The sequence below is a fragment of the Natrix helvetica genome (genome assembly GCF_964273705.1).
Source record: "Natrix helvetica genome assembly, chromosome: 9".
Lineage (NCBI taxonomy): Eukaryota > Metazoa > Chordata > Lepidosauria > Squamata > Natricidae > Natrix > Natrix helvetica.
In genome coordinates, this window is record NC_138560.1 from 24,265,361 (window position 1) to 24,291,629 (window position 26,269).

Consider the following 26,269-nt stretch of genomic DNA (forward strand, 5'->3'; position numbering starts at 1 on the left):
AGTAACCCTTTTCAGGAGCCCATGCTTTACTAGCTGCACTTCCATGTTGTCTGCACATGACTTCCATAGATCGTTCCATGTTTATCACTCTCTGGATACATGTACCAAATTCTAGACCACTGACGGCGAACCACTGGGTGCCAAAAAGGACGCATGGTAACGTCATGTGTGAATTCTCATCGGGGCCATGCTCCGTAAAAGCCAAACCTCTGGGTTCTGGTGCGCATGCACATCATATGATCAGCTGGCCAGCGGGCATGCGCACACGCCATCATGGTTCTGGGCTGTATCATCCTGAAGGCAGGACTTTTCTGGGGTGAGAAAGGGGGAAAGCTTAGAAAACGAGCCCTGTGCAGCAATCGTTGACCCCACCGAGGGCAGGATCCCAGAGCAAAAGAAACCTTGGGGGATACTCAAATGGGCTGCTCCAGTGGTGATACACTTTGGGAGATGGCTGCCTGCAAGAATTCACCGCCAAAAACAGAAAAACAGATCCATTTTATTACAAAGACTTTTTTTTCCCTGCAAAAATGAAAATAAAAGCTTTTCTTTTAAAAAACACTATATATATATATATATCTTCCCATCCCACCCACCCCCAGAACACACACATACAATGATCTTTTCTTTCACCAATACAAGTATCAAAGAGTAAGAACAACTGGAGGGCATCTGCATCCAAGCAATTAAAAAATAAGGCTTAAAAAAATAAACCACCTTTTCCCCCACCTCCGCCCCTGAAAGAGGGACATAGCAAAATTAGCAGCATTGCTGGGGTCAACCCCAAACAGTGACATTCTGTTCTATCTCCCACTTCCTTGCTTCCCCGGAAACCTCGCCCCGCCTGCAAGAACAGGGAGCAGGCTTGGGCTGGTTCCTTTGTTTTGGGAAGGTGCCCATCTGTAGAACCGTCCTGCAACAGGGTGGATGTCCTAAGGCCCCCTGGGGCTCCTGTTCATAAGCAAAAGCCCCAAGAGAAGTTTAAAAAGGGGGATCGGGGATCACAAAACTCAAACGGCATCGCTAATGGAGACCTCTATGGCTCCAAAGGGAGAAGCCCTGATTCTTTCCTACTACAAGCAGGATGAGACCAGGGCCTTCCCTGCAACTCCAGAGCTGATAACCCTAGAGCAGTGGTCCTCAACCTTGGCGACTTTAAGTCCTGTGGACTTCGACTCTAAATTCCCCCAGGATTCTGGGAGTTGAAGTCATCAGAACTTAAAGTCGCCAAGGTTGAGAAACACTGCTCTAGAGGGACTAAGTGGAAAATAAACCAGTGGGTTTGGGGAAATAAACCATGGTTTACATTCATGGTTCCTCAAAAGGGATCGACCCTTCCTAGGCTTATAGACGGGTAGGGTAAAATGGCTTGGAATTCTCCCCCACCCCCACCCCCAATCCCATCCCAAATAACTCTTCCAGAGTTTTATGGCTATATCCATACCTCATTAAAGCAGTAAAAGAAAAGGAGAACGGATGACCAGCTTTCCCCTGAAAAATTACCTTCTCCGAGAAGAGAATCATCCTTTAAAAACACAAGCAAGGATAAAGCAAAGGGAAGTTCGGGGGCTGCTTTCCCAAAGGAAGCACGCAAATTTCCCCAATGCAAAAGCCAAGGGGGACGTGAGAAGCAGGAATCTTGTAAACGGCACTTTCCGGACTGTCCTGGCATCTCACCTAGGGAAGGGCAGCCGAGTCCCCCATAGATTTACAGAAATAATCAACACAAATATATAAAGTACAAATCTTGTGGTAAAGGGAAGGAACCAGAGTGCTGAATCAGAGAACCAGGGAGCTGTGATGTTCCCCAGCTGTCCAACGTTTCTTAAGTGGACTTCACCTCTTCCTTTATGCTGTTGGAGAAATAAAAGGCCCAAGATATTAACTTAGGAAGCGCCAGGGTTAGGGATCTCGTTTCTAAACATACTGAGCAGACTTTCCACCAGGAATGGATCCTTGTCTTTTGCAAAACCCAAACCAGCCCTAGAGAAGTTGCCTCCCCAAATTTCCAGCTTCCCTTCTGCATGAAGAGTGACAGCATGGCCACAGGGAAGTGAGCCCTTTCATGCAGGTATGAAAAGGCTTCCTTTAGAGGAGGAGGAGGAGAAGCCAGCTCTGGGAGCTACAGAAAGAGTTTTCCAGAGGTGACACACTGCCTCCCGCATTTCCAGGGTCTCTCACCTTTTGGCCTCTGTGGGTTCTTCTTTTCTCTTCTCTTCTTCATTTACTTCTGTAGGAAGGAACATTATAGCCCTGTTACTCTCAGTTATAGGACACACACACACACACACACACACACACACACACACCTTTTAACATGCTGTGGGTGTCCTTTGAAAACATTTCCCTTGTCATCCAAGAAGCTTCCTCAGTTTTGACCTGAAGAAGAACTAAAAAAGAAGAACTGTGACAGCTTTTTGGATGAGAAAAGAATTGTTTTCAAAGGGGGGGGGGGGGACCCAAGAGGGTCCAGTTGACTTTTGGAAAAAGTACCAGTCATATTTGAAAGAGAGAGAGGGAGAGGGAGAGGGAGAAGGCACGGGAAGATGGGTGGCCCAGTTCAGCTGGAGTTTTCACAGCTGTGTAGCTCAATTTGCCTGAAATGGTATATGGTTTCTTGTCTGAGCAGGGGGTTGGACTAGAAGACCTCCAAGATCCCTTCCAACTCTGATTCTATTCTATTCCATTCCGTTCCGTTTGTTTCTGTTCCTGTTCTTGTTCCTATACCATTCCTTGGTATGGTCAATTTGGGTGTGCACCACACCCAAATTGACCATTCTCCTAATCATTTTCTAAGGCTATTATGGAAACTGAGAGCATAAGGATAACAATTTGGCTAATAGATCCTGTATTTTTTTCTTTGTGAAAGTGAGCAATTTTAGCTGTGGAATTCATGCGGGCACCAGGAGGTATTAAAAGGTAACTGGAAAGCCAGTGATGACTGAAGAGATTACATTAGAACTCTAACCTAACAAGTAAATACGGCCTACTGCCTCAAATGGTAATATAAATTGGAGAAAACAAACATAATGAGGTTTGTACTCCAAGCTTTCTCATAAATGTATTATTTTGGGGCAGATGTATGGGCAGCCTCCATTACGGTCATAAAATCAAAATTACTTGTACTCCTAATAGGATACAAGCCAAAAGTCCAAATACAGAGGTGATAACTTGTCACTGCTTAAAAACAATCTGCACCTACTCAGATAGTACAACTACACAGTTTTAGTCCGGAAGGCCAAAACACATGTTAAAGCTCAGCATGACATTTCTGCAAGGGCAAAATGGAACTAGTTCTCACTGGATGGGAGATTAGAGGTCTTGCTGGAAAAGTAAGCTCTACCACTAATTTCTGGGGGGTTTTTTCTCCCCATAATAAGCACATTCTACCTTAAATTCCTCAGGAAAAGCACAAGAGATGAAATTCTGAGTGCACAAAGGGGGCAAGCCTTGACATACAAAGATAAGGAGATAACCATTCTGAAACAGATCCCCAAGAAAGTGAGGGGAAAAAAGAAAAAATTATTCGCAATTGGCAAATAAATTATACCAGAAGGGGTGTGGTTTAGATGGTTGATGCCTGAAGGTATGTTAATATTCTGGGAGGAGACAAGAGTTAGAATTAATACACCCATAGAGGCGCAGGCCTTTGTGGAGAAAAACAAAGTACTCCTAGAAAAACCAGAAGACTCCTTAACAGACATACAAGACACGGGAGGGGCCGGAGCTCTGCCAGCGGGGGGAGATGGGGCGACATCAAAAAAGCTCAGATCACAAAAATGATCTGTCACCTGATATAAAAGTCACCTGATATAAACTGATCGAAATTACCAATTGAATTTACCACACTGACCATATGTTACTACTTAATATTGAATTTTATGCAAATGTATACTATGGGTTTGGAGGGGGGGTGCACCTACCGCATTTCGCAGCTGCCAAAATTTGTAACCTTTCCCTTACCTTTTCCCTTTGTAAAATACCAAAAAACCAATAAAACTTTGTTTAAAAAAAAAAAAATAAGCACATTCTACCAATCAGGCAGGACGAAAAGTACTGCCCCACAAACAAATAGCTGCTACCTTTCTTCTCCTCCTCCTCCTCCTTCTCCTCTTCTTCTGTTTTTGGCCGTTTAGCCTTCTTGAAATTGGCAACGTTTTTGCGACCCCCTTCCCCTTCGTCCTCCGAGTCTGAGAATTCCTCCTCGCAGGCAATTCTCTTGTCTGAAGAGCGGACTGTGGGGGGAGAGAAGCAGAAAAGGACGTTAGCGGCTTTATGTTTCATACAAAGGAGGAGGAAGGCTAGAATTATTCTATGTTTTTCTTTAAGAAGTAAGTCTCGTCCTTAGACGTCCATCCATTGGTGTACTGACAAAAACTTTTGCTCTGGGAGGTTGGGGGGAGGGAGGGTTGGAGGAGGGGTAGGGTTGGGGTGGAGGGAGGGAAGGGAAAATATTTGTAAAATTATTAAATTCTTAATAAAAAAAACTTGAGTTTTCTACAAGGAAAGATGGGAGTCAAACACAAGGACTCTAAGATTAAAAACCCTAATTACCGTATTTTTTGGAGTATAAGATGCACCTTTTTTCCTCAAAAAAGAGGCTGAAAATCTGGGTGTGTCTTATACACTGAATACAGCATTTTGTTGCCTCCTGAAGCCCCACCCCTTCACCAAAATGGCTTTCAGAGAGCTCCTGGGGGCTGGGGAGGGCAGAAACAAGCAAAAAATGGGCCGTTTCTCCCCCCCCCCCAGCAGCACTCTATAAGCCTCCATAAGGCTAAGCATGCAATTGTTTTGACAAAAAATGGGTCATTTTTTTGCTTGTTTTTGCCCCCCCTCCCCCCCAAGGCTATTCATGCCTTTTTTTGAGAGAGAGAGAAAGCGAGCCCATTTTCGCGAAAAACGGGTCGTTTTGGGGAGGTTTGCAGAGTGCAAAAACTTTTTCCCCCCTTTCGGAAAGCTCTTTAACTGATTGATGAGAATTACATTGATCAAGTGCTGTGCCAGCAGAAAGAAAGTCTTTGGTGCTGCAGATTGTCAGTGATTTCCTTCTCCAGCACATGGATAAATACACCTGGAAACATCTACCTACCTACCTACTCTCTCTCTCTACCTACCTACCTACCTACTGTATTTCTCTCTTTCGCTCTCTATCCCTCTATCTACCTGCCTACCTACTCCCTCCCTCCCTATCTACTGTATTTCTCTATTTTTCTCTCTCTCTATCCCTCTACCTACCAACCGACCTACTTTCTCTCTCCCTATCTACTGTATTTCTCTATCTCTTTCTATTTCTATTTCTCTCTCCCCCTACCTACATACTGTATTTCTCTATCTCTTTATTTCTGTCTATTTCTCTCTCTCTCTCTCTCTCTCTCTCTCCCCCCCCCCTTTATCTACCTACCTACCTAACTACTCTCTCTCCCCCTACCTAACTACTGTATTTCTTTCTCTTTCTCTCCCTCTCTATCCATCTACCTACCTACTTTTTTAAAAAAATTGCCTCTTCAAAACCTTGGTGCGTCTTATACTCCGGTTCATCTTATACTCCGAAAAATACGGTAAGCCGTAAACTAAGAGTCAGTTTAGTGTAGTAAATGAAGGCTAAAAACCAGAAGTTTCGTACAGTTCCCATGGGCATGAAAGCTGGCTGGGTGACTCTGGGCCAGTCCCGCTCTCTCAGCCCAACCCACCTTACAGGGCTGTTGTGGTGAGGAAAATAGGAGGAGGAAGAAGTATGTTCATCATAGCTGGATAAAAATAAAAAAGCAGGATAACAGCACCAGTAATAATACTGACCATCCATAGAGACTGTCGTGTTTTATAAGGCATAACATTTTAAAGTGCCAATTGCAAAAATAAAAATGACTTATTATTTTTATTGGTTACACAGTTTTCCAAAGGTGCAGTGCAATTCAGAATGACTCAGTAATCACCAAAATTCCATCCAGGATAAATCATCCCCTAACAACAAATCCAGGGAAGTGGCGGCTCAGTGGCTAAGATGCTGAGCTTATTTGATTAAAAAACTTGGCAGTTCGGCGGTTCAAATCCCTAGTGCCGCGTAACCGAGTGAGCTCCCGTTACTTGTCCCAGCGTCTGCCAACCTAGCAGTTTGAAAGCGCATTAAAAATGTGAGTAGAAAAATAGGGACCACTTTTGGTGGGAAGGTAACAGCGTTCCGTGTGCCTTTGGCGTTTAGTCATGTCGTTCACATGACCACGGAGACGTCTTTGGACAGTGCTGGCTCTTCGCCTTTGAAATGTAGATGAGCACCGCCCCCTAGAGTCAGGAACGACTAGCACATATATGCGAGGGGAACCTAACAACAAATCCAACAAAGCAATTATTCACAGGTAAAATAAACGCAAACCCAACCCCCATACCAATCTAAAGCAAAATTCCTACAGGATCTCTAGTACAGATGCCACTAAAATTACACTAAAACAGGTACCAGCCTGGGAATTGCCACCATTAAGAAGAACAGGGTGGGATAAACTGACTCCAGAGTAACTTCTCAGTCAAATAAAAAGGTCTTTAAACCCCTTTGAAAAGCCATTAAGGCAACACAAAGGCAGAGGGAAAGAAGAAGCTGCTTCTAGAGCCTGAGGGCCAGATCAGCAGATAAAACTGCTAAGGCAGTGATGGCGAACCTATGGCACGCGGAGCCATTTGTCAGGGCACGCGAGGTGCTGCCCTGCGCGCTGGCCAGCTGAGTTCACCCTTTTTAAAGCCATTTTTCGCCCTCCCCAGGCTTCAGAGTTTTTATAGGAGCCTGGGGAGGGCGAAAAGAGCCTCCCCCGCCCCCTTCAGAGGCTTCATGAGCTTCCCTGAAGCCTCCGGAGCACAAAAAACTGGCCATATGGGCAAACCGGAAGTTCGGGAATGGACTTCCGGTTTGCTCGGAGGGTCGTTTTGACTGCTCCGGAGGCTTCAGGGAAGCGTCCTGAAGGTCCCTGAAGCCTCCGGAGGGCTTCCGTGGAGGGCGGGGGAGGCTGTTTTCACCCTCACCATGCTCCTATAAAGCCTCTGGAGCCTGGGGAGGGCGAAAAAAGCATGCAAGAATGGGGGGGGGGGGTCTCGCCTGTAGTGCGTGCATGCGCACTGGGGGTGGTCACACATTGCATTATGGGTGCGCTCCCCCCACTTATGGCATCCGAGCCAAAAAAGGTTCGCTATCGCTGTGCTAAGGGAACATAGGGAGCAAACAGAACAGTGGTGGGAGAAAAGGGGCAGAAGACTGTAATCAGAGGGCTAAAACTCCACCCCTGCAATTGATTCTGGGCTCTGGATCAAGTACGCATCCAATGAAGAGCCTGGCAGTGCCAGGAAAGTGCAAGAGAAGTGTGGAAGGTCCCACATGGCACCCCTTTGGGCAAAGGAGGAATCAGGACTGCAAGCCAGTAGACGATTACCGCAACTGAAGCATGAAACAACAGAGACATAAATCAATAAAGCTGCAGTCTGCAGCCCGTCCTATTAGTATTCATCAAATAAAACTTAGCCACCCTTGTGGTAAGATTGAGAAATGGAGACAGAATTAGTTGGTCATCAATCGAACCTAAAGATGGACAAAACTGGGTCAGATAAGGAACTTTGGAAGCAAATACTGGACAAGCACTAAAGGCGACTAGAAAAAACAATCGGCCAAAACTCAAATCTTCATCTTATCCATATTCACTTGAAGCATGGGACGTGAACATTGAAGGGTATCCAGGATGAAGCACTAGAAGACACTGTGTTGTGGTAGGCCCCTCCAGTCACCAAAGATCATAAATGACCAATCACCAGCAAAATGATGATACTGAATGCCCTGATAATGAAACAGGGCACCAGGAATAATCAAGGACAAAGAAAACAAGATTGATTTTCTGTTGTAAATCTCTGCTACAAGAGGAAATTGCCAGAAATGCCACAATAGATATCTGTGTAGCAATGGGGTGCTATACAAGATTGAAACCAGTCCAATACAGAGTGAATGATCCCCAGGGATTGCGAGCTAGACAGCAGTATCTGGTGGCCAAGCATATTAAATGTGGCCATCCAGTCCAAAAAGATCAGCCCTAAAGTCAGATTAAAGACTTGGCCACCAGGATATTGTTCAGACCTCTACAGCATGTTGTCCCAATTGAGCTGCTTAAATTGAAATTGAAGAGGATCAAGCAGGCTGTGGAAGATAAATGAAGACTCAATGGTACAAGAGGATCTGAGGAAAGTTCCTTCAGCATGCTTGGAAGTCTGGAATGCTCACAACGGAGAAAGGAAAGGAAAAGGAAACGGAAAAGGCAACTTAACCGTGACAACTTTAGGATGTATGGACTTGTTGGTTGGGGAATGCTGGGAATTGAAGTCCACACCTCTTAAAAGTTGCCACGCTTGAGAAATCTTGGCCTAGAAAGTAGCAAAAAAACAGTCAAATTTTCAAATCTTTTCCCCCAAGATCGAAATACCATATTTTTCGGACTATAAGACACACTGGAGTATAAGACGCACCAAGATTTTGAAGAGGTAAATTTAAAAAAAAAAAAACATTTTTGCACTCTGCAGGCCTCCCAAACCCTCTGCATGGCTCATTTTTTGTGAAAAACAGGACATGCAGAGAGTTTGAGAGGCCTGCAAAATGCTCCTGGGGGCTGGGGGGGCAAAAACAAGCAAAAAACAGCCCATTTTTCACAAAAACAGGCCCATTTTTTGCAACAAAACAGGGCATGCATAGGCTTTGGGAGGCTTGTAGAGTGCTCCTGAGGGCTGGGGGGCCAAAAACAGGCAAATAACGGTTTGTTTTTTGTTCGTTTTTGCCCTCCCCAGCCCCCAGGAGCACTTTGCAGGCCTCCCAAAGGCTTTACACACCCATTTTTGTGAAGAGGGCGGGGTTTCGGGAGGCCAAAAATGCTGTATTCAGTGTGTAAGACACACCCAGATTTTCACATTTTCTAGGGGGAAAATGTGCGTCTTATACTCCGAAAAATATTGTACATTCAAATACAGATGGAGCAGAGGAAGATGATGGAAGGAAAAGAGTAAGCCATATTCAGGACTTATTTGAGAGGCATCTTTCTAAAAACCCTCTGCTGAAAGAAAGGGCCCCTCTCTGGCTTGATACTCACTGGAAATCCGCTTGTCAGGATCTTCCTCCTCTTCCTCGCCACTCTCCTCTGGCACGGCATCCTCCGGAATTGGCTGCATCTGCACCCCGGGGGCATGGGGGAGCATCCTCAGGTTCTCAAAGAGACGCTGCCTGCAACCGAGTAATCAGAAGTCAAGCAGAAGCCCCTCAGCAGAAATCTATCCCCCACCCCAAAAATAAATGCACGGACTTTATCTTTTCCAGGTATTCGTTGGTGTTTTGGTTGGTCATGTTGGAAGGGCTGATGTGGAGTTTGAAATCCGGGCCAAAGTATTCAAAGTAATCATTGTAAGGAAGCTCTGTGGAAGCATGCAAAGCATGGAGGTTAGGGTGTTAAACCTGCATCAAGGCAATTCCAAGGAACACACAGGAAAGCCATGGCCTCAAAATGGTGCTGAAGAAAGTGCAAAATTCAAATAATCACGGGGTCATCAAAGCTTTTTTGGGGACTGGCACACCTTCCCAGCCCAACCAAAGCAGAAGGCAGATGCTGCCAGAAAACTGGAGATTACACAAAATGCACTTTGTAAACTCAACAAATGAACCTAAAACAATGTCCACTGGCAATTACTACGCCTTTATCAAGTAGCATCAGAGTCCCCTTAGCATCAAGACTCAGGCACAAGGAACCAAAAAAACGACAGAATGAATTGCTCAGAATGGTTTCTTCATTGCTGTTCACTCATAGACAGGAATCTTGCCAGAGCAAAACACACAACTCTGCAGAATTATCAGATAAATCCTGACGTTTCAGGGAGGATCCTTCCAGGGCCTCTTTCCGCATAACAAGGATTCAAGGCTGATTTGTCTCTGAGCTCCTTGTGAAAGACCCCTCTCCTCCTGCAACTGCCAGATTCCACCACAAGTATTGAGGCAGGGAAAGCCTTAAACTCACCTTCTAAGTGTAACTCTGATCTTTACCAGAGACTCACCCCAAGTCCCAGGGCTGGCTGATTTTCTGATGCCTGGCTCTATAATTCTCAAGCAGCTCAGCAGCTGCTGCCCTGATGGGATTCCCCGAGGACTTGTCCCCCTCCCCAGATGAGCTAAACAAGGGTCCTCCATACCATTCGGGATCTCGGTGTTCAACGCCACAGCCGTCTCGTACGTCCAACACCGGGCCACATTACGGATTGTGTAGCCGCCGCCTCCCAACATCAGCATGGGCAAATTAAAGCTTTTGATGAACTCCACACACTTGGCATGACCTGGGGGAAGGAAGAGCATCAGCCTGCTGGAAGTGAGCTCCCATTTAAGCAACCAATCAGCAAAATGACGATGGAGTAAAAGAACAAAACCACGGGAAGAGAGGCATTTCAGACCACCTTATCTTAAAGAGAACCCTTGATTCTCACTGTGCCATAAGACACAAATATCCAACCTTCAAAGATGCTCCTGCACTCCCGCAAAACATTGAGAGGCCCCCCCACAGGACACACGGTTTTGATTTTGACCAGCAAAGCATCCCGAGGACGCCCTGAATAAGTCACCACTTGCCCCCTTCTTACCTTTAATGGTCAGATTAAAACAACCCAACCTGTCCCCTGATAAGGAATCTGAGCCACACTGCAGGGCAACGGCACTCGGCTGGAAGGTCTCCATCACTTTAGACATCACCTAGCCAGTAAAAGCAAACACCTGAGCATGGTAACAATGCACAGAACCTGAATGGTCACCATTAGGACCCCCTTCCTTTCAGCACAGCCTCTGGCAGAGATGGAAAAGCCAGCCCAATGGTTTCAACCAAGTCCATTCCCCCATGGAAGCCATCCAGAGCTCCAATCTCACGTTAAGCTTCCATGCAGACCAGGGACAAGCCTCCCGTCTCCTCCCACCAACAGGACCTGAAGGAGACCAAGGGCTTGTTGGTGCTGAACGGGCAGTCTGAAACTTGCTCCTTCAACCCGGAAGGCTCGGGGTTCTCCCACCCCCTCTAGCTTGGAGAGGAGATCAGAGATCCTCTGATCGCCATGGCTCAAAGTTACAACTTCCTCCACAATCTGCAAACCTGCAAAGTTTAGCAAGGCAACTGCAGCACCTGCAAAACGAACTAGAAGCATTCGAGGACTAAGACATTTACCGGCTTGAAAATGGCTTCGTAAGACTCGTCATCGATCCCATCCCGGAGAGGATAGTTGACAGCATAATATTTTCCTTTTCCCGCACCAATATCCTTAGGGAGAAGAAAAGATGGCATCTGAAATACCAGCTGGGGCCACCTTCAGAGGATGCCCAAGTCAGGGACTGCTGGTACTCTTAATGCTCACAGAGGCCCTGCAGCCCAACATTGGCGCACCCTCATCGCGTCACCCAGAATGCCCCAAAGGGGTTGTCCACAAGCTTTCTGGGCTCCCTTAGTCCATGGAGATTCTCAGTCATCCAGGGTCATGGTTGTCCCGAAAGTGCTTTTGCAAAAGGCATCTGGGCTTTCTCGGGGGGAAAGGGGGGGGGTTGTTGAAGACATTTTGCTTCTCATCCAAGAACTTCAGCTCTGAAGAAGCTTTTTGGACGAGAAGCGAAATGTCTTCAAAGAAAAACCAGAAAGTCCAGTTGCCTCTTGAAAAAGCACTTGTGGGACTTTAGAGCCAAGGCTTTCCCAATGACACCTCCCCAAAGCAGCAGAGTCATTCTCCTGTGGGGGGTGAGCTGGTGCTGAATCAATAACCTGAAATAAGCCAGATTTAACACGTATGCCAACCGGCTCATCCGATCCCAGAAGAGGAGTGAGGAAGCAACATTTGCTCATCCTCACTCATCTCTTCTTCTCCAACGGCTAAGATTTTGCCCAATCCTGCCCAAATGTTCCCTATCTAGTCATTTTCTGTTGCTGTAAGAGCAGAGGGCAGGTTTCAAAAATTTTTACTACCCGTTCAGTGGGTGTAGCTAGATTGTGTGTGTGTGTGTGTGTTTCAGTGGGCATGGCCAAGTTGACATCACTCATGCACACTCAGTCACATGACCCCCTCACCAAGCCATGGCCACTGAACCGGTGGTGAAAACTTTTGACCGGGGTGGGGTGGGTCTCCAGCCTTGCCAGAGCTAAGGGAGCGCCTATAAACTAAAAAGTTTTTGTCCTCCCTGGCCCCCAGGAACACTCTGCAGGCTTCAGCAGGGCTGGGGGAAGGCAGGGGGAACTTTTTTCACCGTTTTTGTGAAAAAAGGGCAAAAAATGGCCTGTTTTTCGCATAAACTGGAGCATTTTTCCCTTCCCCCAGCCCTGCTGAAGCCTGCAGAGTGCTTCTGGAGCTGGGATAAGGCAAAAACTCCTCCGTTTTTGCAAAAATGGCCCATCTCTGGGACTGGCATGCATGCACCATTAAAAAAGGGGGGAAATGCATTTTTTCAATGAAGATTGTTCTGCGCATGTGCAGAAGAGAAAATAAAGATGGCGGCACCCAGGATAGAACCGGTACGGTCACGTGTCCGGCCGAGTTACTACCTATCCGACCGAACCGGTAGGAACCCACCTCTGTGTAAGAGCAAGCTATTTTCTGGAGGGAGGAGGAGAGATCTTGACAGAGATGAGTATTCTACATTCTGCTTGCAGGGTTCCCTCAGTTTCTTAAGGCAAAACAATGTATTTCTCAGGTAATTTAGGTTTTCATGGAAAGGAGAGCCTGTTTGATGTAGCGGTTAAGGCAATGTTTCTTCAACCTTAGCAACTTTAAGATGCATAGACTTTAACTCCCAGAATTCCCCAGCCAAGGCTAACATGTGTGAGCTTTAACACAACATGCTGGTTGAGGAATTCTGGGAGTTGAAGTCCATGCATCTTAAAATTGCCAAGTTTGAGAAACACTGGGTTGAGGTGTCCGACTATCCCTAAGGGAGACCCGGATCAGAGCATACCTTTAAAGAGGTGACCTTGAATCTAATAATAAATACACAGGAAGAGAAATGGAACAGCGTTTAAGAAAATTTCATATTTGAATTGTTTCAAGCTCAAAACAGCATCTCAACTCTCCCAGAAATGTCTGATCTGTTTCAAACTCAACAGGGCCGTGTTTCCGTTAAGGGGTTTATTGTTTTATTGTAATCTTCCCCAAGTCACTTGGCTGGGAAGGGCAGTCATACAATAAACAAATTTTAAACTAAAAACATTTTGCATGCTCCTGGAGGCATGCACAGGCCTTTTCTAGGCCAAAGGCCATGCTTTGCCTCTTCCTAGTAGGCAAAAGGCTGCACTCTGAGAAAGAAGTCAGAAAGACAAGTTCTTTAATCAAACTCTTGCCTTTTTCAAGTCAAAGTCGACTCCTGAGGATTAATGGAGATGCTCATGTAATTTTTGGAAAATTTCTGGGATGTCTTTCAATCTAAAGCACAGATCTGGGATTCCAGGTTCTGATTGACCTAGCTTTTGAGCTGAAACAACATCAGCCAGATGTTATCATCTGTCAATACAGATAACAACCTACAGTCAATAAAACTAATGAGATTACTCTCTTTCTTCCATTCACTAACCTTGCGACATAATTTCTGTTGCATTAAAACTTTTCGATTTGCGAACAGGTGTGTTAGTAGTACCTCTGACCCAGAGAACGTGAATCATCTTGTTTTAGAAGGAGAGAAGGTCAGGCAAAGCTCTGTTGCTAACAGGGCCTGGAAAGTGTTCGAGCCAACCCAAAAAAAGGAATATGCATCTCAAGTTCCCATTCTCACCCGCAGATCCCCGGTTCCTGGGAAATATTCCCCATACTTATGGAAGGACGCTGTCATGACACGGTCTGTGGTGTAGAAGGCTTCCTCCACACCATCCCCATGGTGGATGTCGATGTCAACATACAGGACTCTCTGGTGGTACCTAAGGTTGCAAAGGGATGTCAGGCTGGCACCTCAAAAACAAATTTCAGCCATGAGGAATCTAGACATTCCCCCGCCCTCCGCCCCCCCCCCAAAAGTAAACTCAAAATTATCAAGTCTTAAAATTCAGTCCCCAAAGCCACACTAGGCTTTGTGGAGAAGAAAGGAAGCTTGTGTGGTCGACAGCCTGGCGAGGTTTCAGTCATCCCGAGATAATACTGAGGGCCAGAAAAGGTGGAAACAGCTGCCAGAGACCTAAGGGCACCCTTAACTGCTGAAAATTACAGCATTTTTCAGAATATAAGACATACCTTTTTCCTCCCTGAGAGAGGGTGAAAATTTGGGTGCGTCTTAAACACTGAATGTAGCCCCGCCCACCCACCGGACGCCACCCTTCGGCCTCTGCCTCCCAGCAATTTACCTCCTTGTAGCAAATGGGGAAATGGGGCTTGCAGGGGCAGCTATAGGCTATGGCCGGGATGGCGAACCTATGGCACACGTACCAAAGGTGGCATGCGGAGCCATTTGTCAGGGCACGCGAGGTGCCCTGAGCGGAGTTCACCCTTTTTTAAAGCCATTTTTCACCCTCCCCAGGCTCCAGAGGCCCCCGCCCTCCTCCCCCGCCCATGGAGGCCCTCCGGAGGCTTCATGAGCTTCCCTGAAGCCTCTGGAGCACAAAAAAACGGCCCTATGGACAAACCGGAAGTTCGGGAACGGACTTTCGGTTTGCTCGGAGGGTCGTTTTAAGTACTCCGGAGGCATCAGGGAAACCTGAAGGTCCCTGAAGCCTCCAGAGTGCTCAAAACAACCTTCCAAGCAAACCGGAAGTCACTTCCGGTTTGCTCGTAGGGTCTTTTTTTGCCCTCCAGAGGCTTCAGGGAAGGCTCCTGAAGGTCCCTGAAGCCTCCGGAGGGCCTTGGGGGGGGGGGCTTTTTTCGCCCTCCCCAGGCTCCTATAAAGCCTCTGGAGCCTGGGGAGGGAGAAAAAAGGATGCAAAAAATGGGGGGTCGCGCCTGTAGTGTGTGCATGTGCACTGGGGGGGTTTGCGCATTACATTATGGGTGCGGCACACCCGCGCACGACCCCCCTACGCTCCCCCCACTTATGGCACGTGAGCTAAAAAAGGTTCGCCATCACTGGGCTATGGCAATCTCTACAACCTGAAACAGCTGATCATCGGGAGGCCAGTGCTTAAACTGAAAATGAAACAGGATGTTTGCTGCAAGGAGGTAAGTCAATAACTATAAATGCCTATAGAACGTTCCAATTACTAGACTTATGCTTTATTATTGTTCTAGACAACTTAACAAAATGAAGCAGCTTTTAAAAATAAATGCTTGATCTGAAGAGGCCCAGCGCTATTGTATCTTCTTTTAAATAGCAGAGAATGATGTATACTTCCAGAAAGCCACATCAATTTTAACAGCTTCTGTACAAGTATAGTCTGAAATATAACACCACAAACAGTGTATATTGTCTGTACTATTTGCTGTTTGTTGCAAGGAGGCAAATTGCTGGGAGGCAGAGGCAGATTTGTTTCCCCTTGTTTTCCTTCCCAAAAGCTACAAGCGTCTTATACTTCAGAGCGTCTTATACTCCGAAAAATACGGTGCACAGCCCAGGTGCTGAATATTTGAATCCTATATGGGGAGATGTTTCCTCTTCCTTCATTTCCAGAAATAATTACTGTCATCAATCCGCCTCTTAGGGAAGCTGAGGAGCTGCCAAGGATCTTGGTTCCACATTCCGCACCCAGGCTGTTGGGGGTTCAGGGTGGATCCTTTTAAAAGGATGCATTCCTGAAACACAATTGGGAGTCTCCCTTTCATGCCGGGCTCAGATTCTGCAGAACTCCAGGGATTCCCCTAAATGCCCACGGAAAGCCATTATCAGACCAATTAATGCTTCTTGGACTCGCCTTTCAATGTATGACAAGTCCAAGATTTAAATATCTGTGCCTCCCCGGCTGTCTCATACATAAATTCCCTTCATGATGGTGTCAAACATATCAGATATGTCCCTATCCGAGTAGCTTATCCTGCACAGAATGAATGTGATATTTTTGACAAGGTGAAGATTTCATTTAGATCCACAGTATAAAAGCACTGTTTCTCAACCTTGGCCATGCTTGGCTGGAGAATTCTGGGAATTGAAATCCACACATCCTAAAGTGGCCCAAAAAGATGACGGAGAGAGGGAAATAGAAGGGAAGGGAGAAGTAGGAGAGAAAGGAGGAGTGGAAAGAGGAGAGAGGAGGAGGAGAGAGGAAGGGGAAGTAGAGAAGAGAGGGATGGTAGAGGGAAGAAAGGAGGTAGGAAGGAGGAAAGGGAGAGGAGATAAGACGGCGGTAAAATAGGGTATAATATGGTGTACTGAAAGCAGAAGAGCAAATGACAGCAGTTCTGGGTTGAGGGACAATACAAAACAAATTTCTGTTCAGATGGAATGGTATACTTGTGGTTATATGTATGAAATTAAAATAAAAGAAAAAACTTTTTCAAAAAGAAAAAAAAGATGACGATCTCATTTAGGTCCAGCATATAAAAGTGGCAGCTTCACATACTTCAGCAGTTCTAAGATAGCCAGGACGATGTCATTGACGTAACAGAAGCCAGACGCCTCTGACTTCTTGGCATGATGCAAGCCTCCAGCCCAGTTCACCGCAATGTCTGTCTGCTGCTTGTTTAGTTTCACGGCGCTTGCTGTGGAAGAGAACAGTATTTGTACAGATCTGGATAAATATTTAGGGATTTAAGGATCCCCGAATCCAGAGGAAATTCCCTTGGTGTCTGCCAGCTTCTCTACCTTCCCTGATTTTAATTAAAAAATAATCTGGAAAATAATAGCAAGCTAGAGCATAAAGTATAACCGTGTCCTCTGGTATCATTGTAATTTGTCAAAACATCCCTGAGCCACATACTTGTTCTCTCAGCAGACTTAGAAATTAAAAATGCCTGATGGCAGCTATCACAATAGTCTCTAAAAGTAGGTGCCCCCGATGGGAAAAAGTCAATTTGGATCACTAAGAGCCGTGCTGGCGAAGCTATGGCACTTTTGCCAGAGGTGGCACGCAGAGCCCTCTCTGCCGGCATGCGCACCACCGCACCAGGTCAGATCTCCGTGGTGTTTGTTTTGTAAGCTTCTGCTTCCCTGCAAACGAAGAAACAGAAGCTCACGAAAAAAAGATCTTACCTCTTGTCACACTTCTGGTATTGGGATGCCCCGCCTCCCACCGGCCTGCTGGTCTTGGGTCTCTGCTGCGCATGTGCGCCTGTCCCCTTGCATGCCTGGCGCACGCCTTTCAGTTTGGGCATGTGCACGTGCAGTTTTGGCACTTAGTGTCTAAAAGGTTTGCCATCACTGACTTAGAGCAATAAGGACCAGACTGGCTGGCTAAAGAAGGGAGGAGCAGTTGGCGTTTTGCCCATGGGTCTCCTTGGTATCCCTTTTGTGAGAGCACCCACAGCTGTTCTCAAGTTGCCCACTTGCCCAAAGGAACTGCCCACTTTTGCTATCGAACCAGATGTTAAACGATTCTCAAAACAGGGAGAACTGGAAAGATTGGTCTCTTTTGACATTGGACGACATTTGACCCCATGGACGACAGCAAACCAGCCTCGCCCCCCACCCCCACCCCCCCGGAATCTGCCCAAACTCAGGACTACTGTGTCAATGACCCTGTTTAACCATCCCACCCTCTGCCATCTGCTTCTTTTTACAACTACCCATGCCTTATATAATGTCTCACGTTTCATAAACATGAATGCCGTTGTTGGCCTGAGATGGGGAAGCTTGCGTGGGATGTGCCCCCCATATCCCCTGACCTTGCCTTGATGCATAACTATGCCTGACCAGGAGTGTTCCTTGTGTCTGCTTAGAGCAGGGGTCCCCAAACCTGGCAACTTTAGAACTTGTGGACTCCAGCTAGTTGGAGAATTCTGGGAGTTGAAGTCCACAAGTCTTATATTTGCCAAGGTTGGGGACCGCTGCTCTAAATGGTACCGATAGAGGAGAATATTTGCAGTGTGGTGTCCTTAGTGTTCTCTTGATGGTTTTCTTACAGACGTTTCATTACCAAACTAGATAACATCATCAGTGCACTCTGAAGGGGTCTGGTTGGGATGGCTGCTTTGTCATCTCTGCTCTCTCACTTGGTTTGAAATTCTGAAATGACTATTCATGGAAGCATGAGAGAAAACATTCTCTGGAAACATTCATCCATGAACGTATCATATGGAATGTACAAAACATTTTGATTGGAGTTATTCTGAATCCACAACACTTCCTTTCTGTGTGGAAACAGTTGTTTTGAGCATCTTGAAAGTGATCTGAGCATGGAACAGAATGTCTCAAGCTCAAAACAGCTGCTTTAGCAAAATGCTTAATAGGAGGATTAAAAAAAATCAGGTTTCTGATAGCCTCTTTTCCAACTAACAAATTTTCTTAAAAGGCATAAGCTTCTGTGAGCTCGAGAGGACAAGAGGCGGTCTTTGACTTACAATCAATTATTCAAAGTTATAATGACACTGAAAAATGTAACTTACAACAAGTCCTCCCACCCTCCTCATGATCACATGATCAAAATTTGGGGACTTGGCAACAGGCCTGTATTTATGATGGTTTGGCATCCCGAAATCATGTGACCATCGTTTTCAGTCTTTCCAGCCGGCTTCCCACAAGCGAAGCGAATGGGGAAAGACGGATCCACTTAATAATCCTGTGATTCATTGAGCTGCAGATATTTGCTTAACTACAGCAAAAAAGGTAATAAAATTGGACGTGACTCACTTAATGACCACCTTGCTCAGCAACAGAGATTCTGGGCCCACTCGTGGTTCTAAGTTTGAGGAGCACCTGTATCAATATCCTGACATTTTTCAAAAGTGTCTGAAATAGTTTGCATTCAAAGGGATGTTTTAAATTCAGAACAACTTTGCACATCATTGCCTGGCCTAAAAGGAGCAGGAATCAGATGTCAGAACACCCAGCCTGCAATTCCACAATGAAAGTGAGGTCCTCAGCAGAACAAGCAGCGCAGTTAGTACCGTACATCCTTTGAGGTTTTTATTTTTAAAACTGTGATTGCTACTTACCAACAGACCCTCCTGCAGATAGTTGGCAGAATTCAAACAGTCCATCAAACACAGGGCAGTCTTCTCCAACATTGACTTGAAAAAGAGAGCAACAGGAGAAATCCTTGTTTAATCACAACACATCAATGATTTCAGACAAAAAGAGAAATAGAAATATCAGAATTTGAAAACAAAAACAAAAAAACCCAGAACAAGAGAGATTTGTCTGGGAATATGTTTGGTGGCTCAGTGGCTAAGACGCTGAGCTTGTCGATCAGAAAACCGTTCGGCGGTTTGAATCCCTAGCACCGCATGACAGAGTGAGCTCCCGTTACTTGTCCCAGCTTCTGCCAAACTAGCAGTTCAAAAGCACATAAAAATGCAAGTACAAAAATAGGGACCACCTTTGGTGGGAAGGGAACAGCGTTCCATGCGCTTTTGGCGTTTAATCATGCCGGCCACATGACCACGGAGACGTCTTCGGACAGTGCTGGCTCTTCGGCTTTGAAACGGAAATGAGCTCCGCCCACTAGAGTTGGCAACGACTAGCACATATGTACAAGGGGAACCTTTCCCTTATGTTTGGAAAACTGATTAAGGAGGACAGGGAAGGAGAGATTTAACTGTACATCACCCAGAGTTACTCTGTGAGTGAGACGGACAGTCTCTAAATTTGATAAATAAATATAAATATATAATTTGTGAACCATGTGTGATAAAGCTGCCCTTCCACTGGAGTTGAAAACATGAATATGAGGCAAAAACTGAGCAACTACATTGACATATCTTGCTTACAGGGGGGGGGGGGGAAACCCCAACACAAGATGCTCATTAATGACAGGGAGATGTCAGATTTGTTCAAGCTGTCCGTTGGCATTTAACAATGCTGGGGGTGGCGCCACCTGCCGGAGCTCTAGCCAACTGAGAGCTTTAAGAGCTTGGCAGAACTCCACACTGGATCTCCAAGGTACTCCGTACTTGGGCAGGACACCACAGGGAAATAGGCTACCCCAAGGTGCTGGCCTTTGGGGAATTCTGGGAGTTGAAGTCCACATAGGTTAAAGTTGCTGTGGTTAAGACATACCGTCTTGGGCAGAAGGATGAACGTTTTTACTGCACATTTCTCAAGCTTTAACTCAACACAAGCAACACAACTATATTCCTTCTTAAGCCTAAACCTGTTTTTTGCATGACTGACCAAACTTTCCATGGCACACAAACAGTGGATATTAACAAGTTACACTCTGAAGCAGAGGTCTTCAAATTTGGCAACTTTAAGACTTGTGGACTTCAACTCCCAGAATTCTGGGAGTTGAAGTTCACAAGTCTTAAAGTTGTCAAGTTTGGGGACCCCCTCCTCTGAAAGAATGGCAAATGACGAAGAGGTGGCAGGTCCCAGCCACATCAAAGGCTTGTTGGGGCTAGTCTGAGAGTGCAAAGCCAGTTTGCCATCCCACCTGAAAGCAACCACCCATTCCATGTCAGGCCAGGCTTTTCCCAACTGGGATCAGGAGCCTCGTTTAAGGGATGAGGATTAGATACTGCAAATGGATTTTACAGGGGCGATATCATCCATCCTTGCTGTTATAAGCCTGATCAGCGCATTAACCTCCCCCCCCCTCCCCAGTAAAAACCCACAGAGGGGCCCATTTTTTAGCCAAGCATGCCTGAGGATTTCCAAGCAAATATGACACCCTCCGCTTTCACTCACATCGCTGCATCTGCTTGCTGTATTCGGACATGTTATCTGGGCGAATGGACCGCAGAAATTTGATGTAATCGTCACTGTGATATTTGGTCATCTCCTCGGCACTCGCTTTGTAAGGTCGCTGAAATGACAAGAGAAGGGAGGAGGAGAACTTGGTGAGGCCGTCACTTCTGAACATTGTTCAAGCACAGCTCTGGCTTTATGGAGGTTCTTGAAAAGGGCCGTTTGAGCAGCCACAAAAGCCTCAAATAAAGAGATGACCTGTACCTCTTCCAGGTACACCAGCAAGTGGTGTAGGGTTTCCTGCCTAGGCAGGGGGTTGGACTAGAAGATCTCCAAGGTCCCTTCCAACTCTGTTATTCTATTCTCTATTCTATTCTATTTTCTATTTTATTCTAGTTTTCTATTCTATTCTAATTTTCTATTCTATTCTATTTTCTTTTCTATTTTCTATTGTATTTTCTATTCTATATTCTATTTTCTTTTCTATTCTATTATTTTCTATTTTATTTTATTCTATTCTATTCCAGTCAGGATTCAGCCCTAGATGGGAGGAAAGTCCACTGGTCCTTCTTGATCACAACCTCCAGCTGGGGTGATTGGGGGGGACGGGACAGGGGACGGCAATGCTTCCTTGTAGTAGCTCTCCGTCTTCTTTCTGAGCCACAGGCCCCAGTCAGTAACAGTGGGTGGAGAATTTGATGTTCAGTTTTTTAAAAAAAAAACTTACATAAATTTCCATTTTTCTGTAAAGACCGTAGTTGAGAAGAAGGTTGTGAGTCATTCTGATCCTGTGGGGCTTCATGGGGTGACCTTGACCATAGTAATAGTTTCCAATGTCCCCTAAGAGGCAAAGAAAAGAGGGGGGGGAGGGGAGTACAACGTTATCATTACAATGTCAACCTAATGAAATGTTAGAAAGGTATTTAAGAATGGACAGCAGCATAACAAGAGGGGGGGGGGGAGGAAGAGAAGGAGGGATACAGGAGCTTTGAGTTAAAAGATCTGGTCCAATGGAAGAGTTCAGGGTTCAACTGTGGAACTCTTGGTGCTCTCTGAGCTTGGTTGTTTTCTGGTAGACATTTCATAATTTAACTTCAGGGATTTTCCCTGAAAATGTGACATGTCCTGAAAATAAAGCCATGCCAGATGTATGGAAGTGGGCAAAAATATGTGCCCTGCCCTGAAAATACACACACACACACACACCCTCTCTCTCACACACACCCCCTCTCTCACACAAACATACAGGTCCTCTCCCCCCCCCCAACCCTCCCAAGGCAACCACATCCCTGAGAACTCCTCCACCCCTCCCTGCGGCACCGACTGTAGACCTTGAGCGCCCGTTCCTGCTCCTTGCCATGGCGGCAGCCACCCGCTCTCACCCCTGCGCCGCATCCACATAGGCCTCGCTACCAAGCGCCTGCCCCAGCGGCCCCAATGTAAGCGTTGCCGTGCCAGGGTTTCCTCAGCAGGGCGGGCGGTGGCAGCAGAGGCCTCCATGCTTCCAGTGGGGACGGCGACTGCATGGTGGAGCAGTTGCAGCCGGGCACAGTTCTCTCGGCGGGGATGGCTGCAGCGTTGCGGGTGCTGCAGCCGCCGGCGTCACCACCTGCGGAGGCCCCGGCCGGCCCCTTGCAGCCAAGCTCAGCCATGGGCGGGGAGTGCTTGCCATGGTTGGGCCGGCTGAGCTGTGTCTGTTGGGGCTGCCCTCAGCACGGCTGCCAAGCATCTCACTGCTGGGTGCCTGGGAAGAGCATGCGGGGCTTGCATGAGGAAGGGAGGCTGGCAAGGGTCCTGCGAGGCGCCCGGACACGGTCCCATCCGGTGACTCCCCAGGCACTCCAGTCGGTCAGTGCTTGGCTGGGGAGACCGTGGGGCAATCGGAGCAGGGGCGGAATGGGAGACCTCTGGCGACCATCACCATAGAGGGGCCACTGCCCTGGCTGGTGGTTTGGAAGCCACAGAGGAGTTGTTTGGGGAGAGAAAGAAACACTTCTGTTGCTTTCCTTACGTGCAGCCAAAAGCAGAAGTAGCAGAAGCACCACACGGGGGCACGCACGGTTTGATATCTTCAGGCTGCTCACAATACACACACACACACACACACCGTGGGGGGGGAGGGGCTTGATGGCGGCAGATGGAGGGAGCCGCTCTCTGCCAGACTCCCGGCTGTGAGTGTACAGGCCTCTTGGGGCTTCCTGCACCCCCAAAACCAGACAATACCCCACCCTACCCCCGATAGTAAGGCCAAGGGCATATTTCGGCGGTCAAAAGAAAATAAGACACGGTAGGTAACCTCATCAAAGCAAGAACTGTTCCGTGTACAAGTACAGCTTCAGTCCTCAGTTTAATAGGTTTCTTGAGCAGAGTGTTTCAACCTTGTCAACTTTATGAAGTTTGGACTTCAGCTGGCAGAATAAGTCAGCCAAGGCTGGGTTAAAATTGATTCTGAGTGTAGGTAACCAGCAGGGCAGCTTCTTAAAGCTCCTGAATTCTGCTCTGCAAGTGGGATGAAAATGGGGTGTAAGAGAGCTCTCCAAACAGTCCTTCAAAATGAAAACTGCAGAGCAGAGGAATTCTGAAGGCCCGCGTGCACATCCGCCTTCCTTCATGGCAGGGGTGCCGTCCCATTTTACAGAGACATGGACCGCATGGTAGCAGGTGTTCTGAATCCACTCACAATTTCGTTGTGTGGAATCTACTACAAGTAAAAATCTTTTTCAATCGCGCCCAAAATCTCAACACAAATTCAACTCAATAAAAGCAATTTCCCACCAGGACAGGAGGCAATTCCAAAACAAAAAGCAGAAGCAGCATGCCGAATCCCCAAGTAGTGTTCCTCAAAATGTTTATGTTATTTAAAGGAATAAACATAAGTTGTAATACAATTAGCTCTGTTTTGATTTCCAAGGTGTGGTGAACTTTGCTTTATTCAATATATCAGACAGAACGCATGCTTTGGCCCAGAGTCAATCAGGTCCCCTTAAAGCATATTGAGAGCCTGTTGGTTCAGCCTTTCTCAACTAAGGGACAGGGTTCAACCACCAACTGCTCCAAGTTGTCCCAGCCCTCTTTTACAGAAAGCAAAGGGGAGAAAACTCCTTCCTCAGAACAGACAACTGAAAAGTGCTACACCTGGAATATAAGAACTTGGCAAGAGGAATGGGATGGACCCCAAAACGCAACACTCCCATACAATATGACTTTGTCAATAATAAGCAGCAGCCTGCAGCAGCTTCCCCTTGCCTTGAAGAATTCCTTAAGCTGGACTCAGCTCCTACTGAATTTCATGGAAACCTCCATGTGGTTTTCTTGGCCACAACCGAAGTCATTTCGCCAATGTTTATTTCAAGGAATCCCAGAATTCTCTGGGAATAGCTGGCTGGGGAATTCTGGGAGTTGAAGTCCACATGTCTTAAAGTTCCCAAGTTTGGACACCCCTGGTCTAAATGAAACACAACACACAGAGTATTTTTTGAAGACCATGGAGCCCAACATCCAAAACTCCCCAGCCAATACAGCCATTGCTGAGCATCTTGGAAGAAGTCCACAGCTCTCGAGTGTCCTTCAGTTGGAGAACTGGGTTAGCAATGTACTTCTGAGTGGAAGAGGGTGCAGATAGTCCTCAACCTACAACTACAATTGGGACTGGAATTTCTGTTGCAAAGCGATGCACTCATTAAATAAACCACATTCGATTTTACAACCTTTTTTGCAGTGGTCACTGTGCAATTTGTGTGGTCATTAAGCAACTTTGTCTTCTCCCATTGACTTTGCTTGTCAGAAACCCCCTGGGAAGCTTGCAAGTGGCATTCATATGACAGCAGGGATGCTGCAAGGACCAATCGTAAGTGCAAGGACTGATTATAAGCAATTTTTCTCCGTTGCTGTTGTCACTTTGTCTGTTAAGCAAATGGTTGTAAGTTGATTATTACCTATAAAAGGGTGCTAAGTAAGTAAAGCAAAAGGGACGCGGTGGCTCAGTGGCTAAGATGCTGAGCTTGTTGATCAGAAAGGTCAGCAGTTTGGCAGTTCAAATCACTAGCGCCCCGTAACTGAGTGAGCTCCCGTTACTTGTCCCAGCTTCTGCCAAACTAGCAGTTCGAAAGCACGTAAAGTGCAAGTAGAAAAATAGGAACCACCTTTGGTGGGAAGGTAACAGCGTTCTGTGTGCCTTTGGCATTGAGTCATGCTGGCCACATGACCACGGAGACGTCTTCAGACAGCGCTGGCTCTTCGGCTTTGAAACGGAGATGAGCACCATCCCCTAGAGTCGGGAACGACTAGCACATATGTGCGCGGGGAAGCTTTACCTTTATCTAAGTAAGTTAAGCAAAACCCTCTGTGTCAAGGATAGATGGGTGGCCCAACTATAGGACCACTTTCACATTCCAATTCAGTATTTTTCAAACTTAATAACTTCAAGTTGTGTGCCCTTCAACTCCCAGAACTTCTTAACCAACCATCAATGGCGGGAATTGAAGTCCACACATCTTAAAGTTGCCGAGTTTGAGAAAGACTGCCCTACAAGAAGAGGCAATCAAAAGCCCTCTGTGACTCTCCTCACTGCTATTTGCCTCACAACATTGAGAACAAGGAGAGAGAGAAAAATCAACATACTGCTCCTACAGCAACAAAATCCCTGAGGCCGCTAAAGAGAAAGGAAAATAAAATCAATTAGTATACACACAGACACACATCCGTATTGAACAGGCTTTGCATACCTCTGGGTCAAGGGCAAAGGGATCCTATGGCAAGGGAGCCGTGGAGCCAACTAAGCCAACTCTGCCCTGCCAGTGCCAGGAGAAGGGAAAGGGTGAGGCAAGAGCTCCTCCTCATGGGGAAATCCACCACTGAGTTTCATTAAGTCACAGTACTTCCATAAACAAGTAAATAGCATTTGTCTGTGGTTTCAAGTAGGATGCTGCCAAGCCAAAAATAAATCAGTTCTGCTACTGAACAGAGGTGATGTGGATCAAACTGGCCTGGAGCCATTTTCAAACTGGCACAGAGTTCTTATATGGCAAAGCCTTTCAGTCTGGAATGGGCCACCATATACAGTAAATGCCTGGATTACTTGACTTACACATAGCACTCAAATTATGGCCAGTCGCTTAGTTTCATGCCACGGAATAATTAGGACCTGGTTACAAAGGTATGGGGGCCAACCCTGCAGTTTTGTGACCCGCAAGTGGCCCACATTTAGCGCCCTGCAGTCATGTGACCATGTTTCATGACATCTTGCCAAAAATAGGCATTTACTTCCCATTTTCTGCAAAACCAGTTGATAATTGTGTGGGATTACATATTTGCCCTGGAAAACGGCCTGCCTTCCTGGCAAACAAGTCCCTAGCATTGCTTTGAATACCCCATCCATGGAGGCTGAGATGAAGAAGTGATTGCCAGCAAACCAATCCCCCGTCTAGAAACAGACCGATTTTCCCAGGCGAATGTGGGAAATGGGGATTGCTTTTGTGACAACAGGAAATACATGGCCTGAGAAAGAACCAGGAGCTTCTTCCAAGGATAAACATCTTCAGCTCTGAGGCCAGAGAAGAC

General features: G+C 46.5%; 1 protein-coding gene across 3 annotated transcripts in view; it reads right to left on the reverse strand.

The window, feature by feature from the left end:
• Positions 1–583: 583 nt before the first annotated feature.
• The window catches only part of HDAC1 (histone deacetylase 1), a 29,374-nt gene continuing 3,688 nt past the window's right edge, over positions 584–26,269 (reverse strand). Inside the window, exons 2-14 of one of the 3 annotated variants that reach the window (XM_081961774.1) lie at positions 21,438–21,550; positions 20,711–20,828; positions 19,021–19,095; positions 16,491–16,629; positions 13,787–13,928; positions 11,208–11,300; positions 10,636–10,744; positions 10,195–10,335; positions 9,318–9,426; positions 9,108–9,238; positions 4,083–4,235; positions 2,182–2,227; positions 584–1,853 (exon numbers count right to left, since the gene is read on the reverse strand). In XM_081961774.1, coding sequence (XP_081817900.1) covers positions 1,826–1,853; positions 2,182–2,227; positions 4,083–4,235; positions 9,108–9,238; positions 9,318–9,426; positions 10,195–10,335; positions 10,636–10,744; positions 11,208–11,300; positions 13,787–13,928; positions 16,491–16,629; positions 19,021–19,095; positions 20,711–20,828; positions 21,438–21,550 — 1,397 coding nt within the window. In that variant the 3' untranslated portion in view covers positions 584–1,825. Of the gene's footprint in view, positions 1,854–2,181; positions 2,231–3,107; positions 3,391–4,034; positions 4,236–9,107; positions 9,239–9,317; positions 9,427–10,194; positions 10,336–10,635; positions 10,745–11,207; positions 11,301–13,786; positions 13,929–16,490; positions 16,630–19,020; positions 19,096–20,710; positions 20,829–21,437; positions 21,551–26,269 lie in introns of those variants that run through there. The other 2 variants (XM_081961773.1, XM_081961772.1) reach the window with 2 other exon arrangements.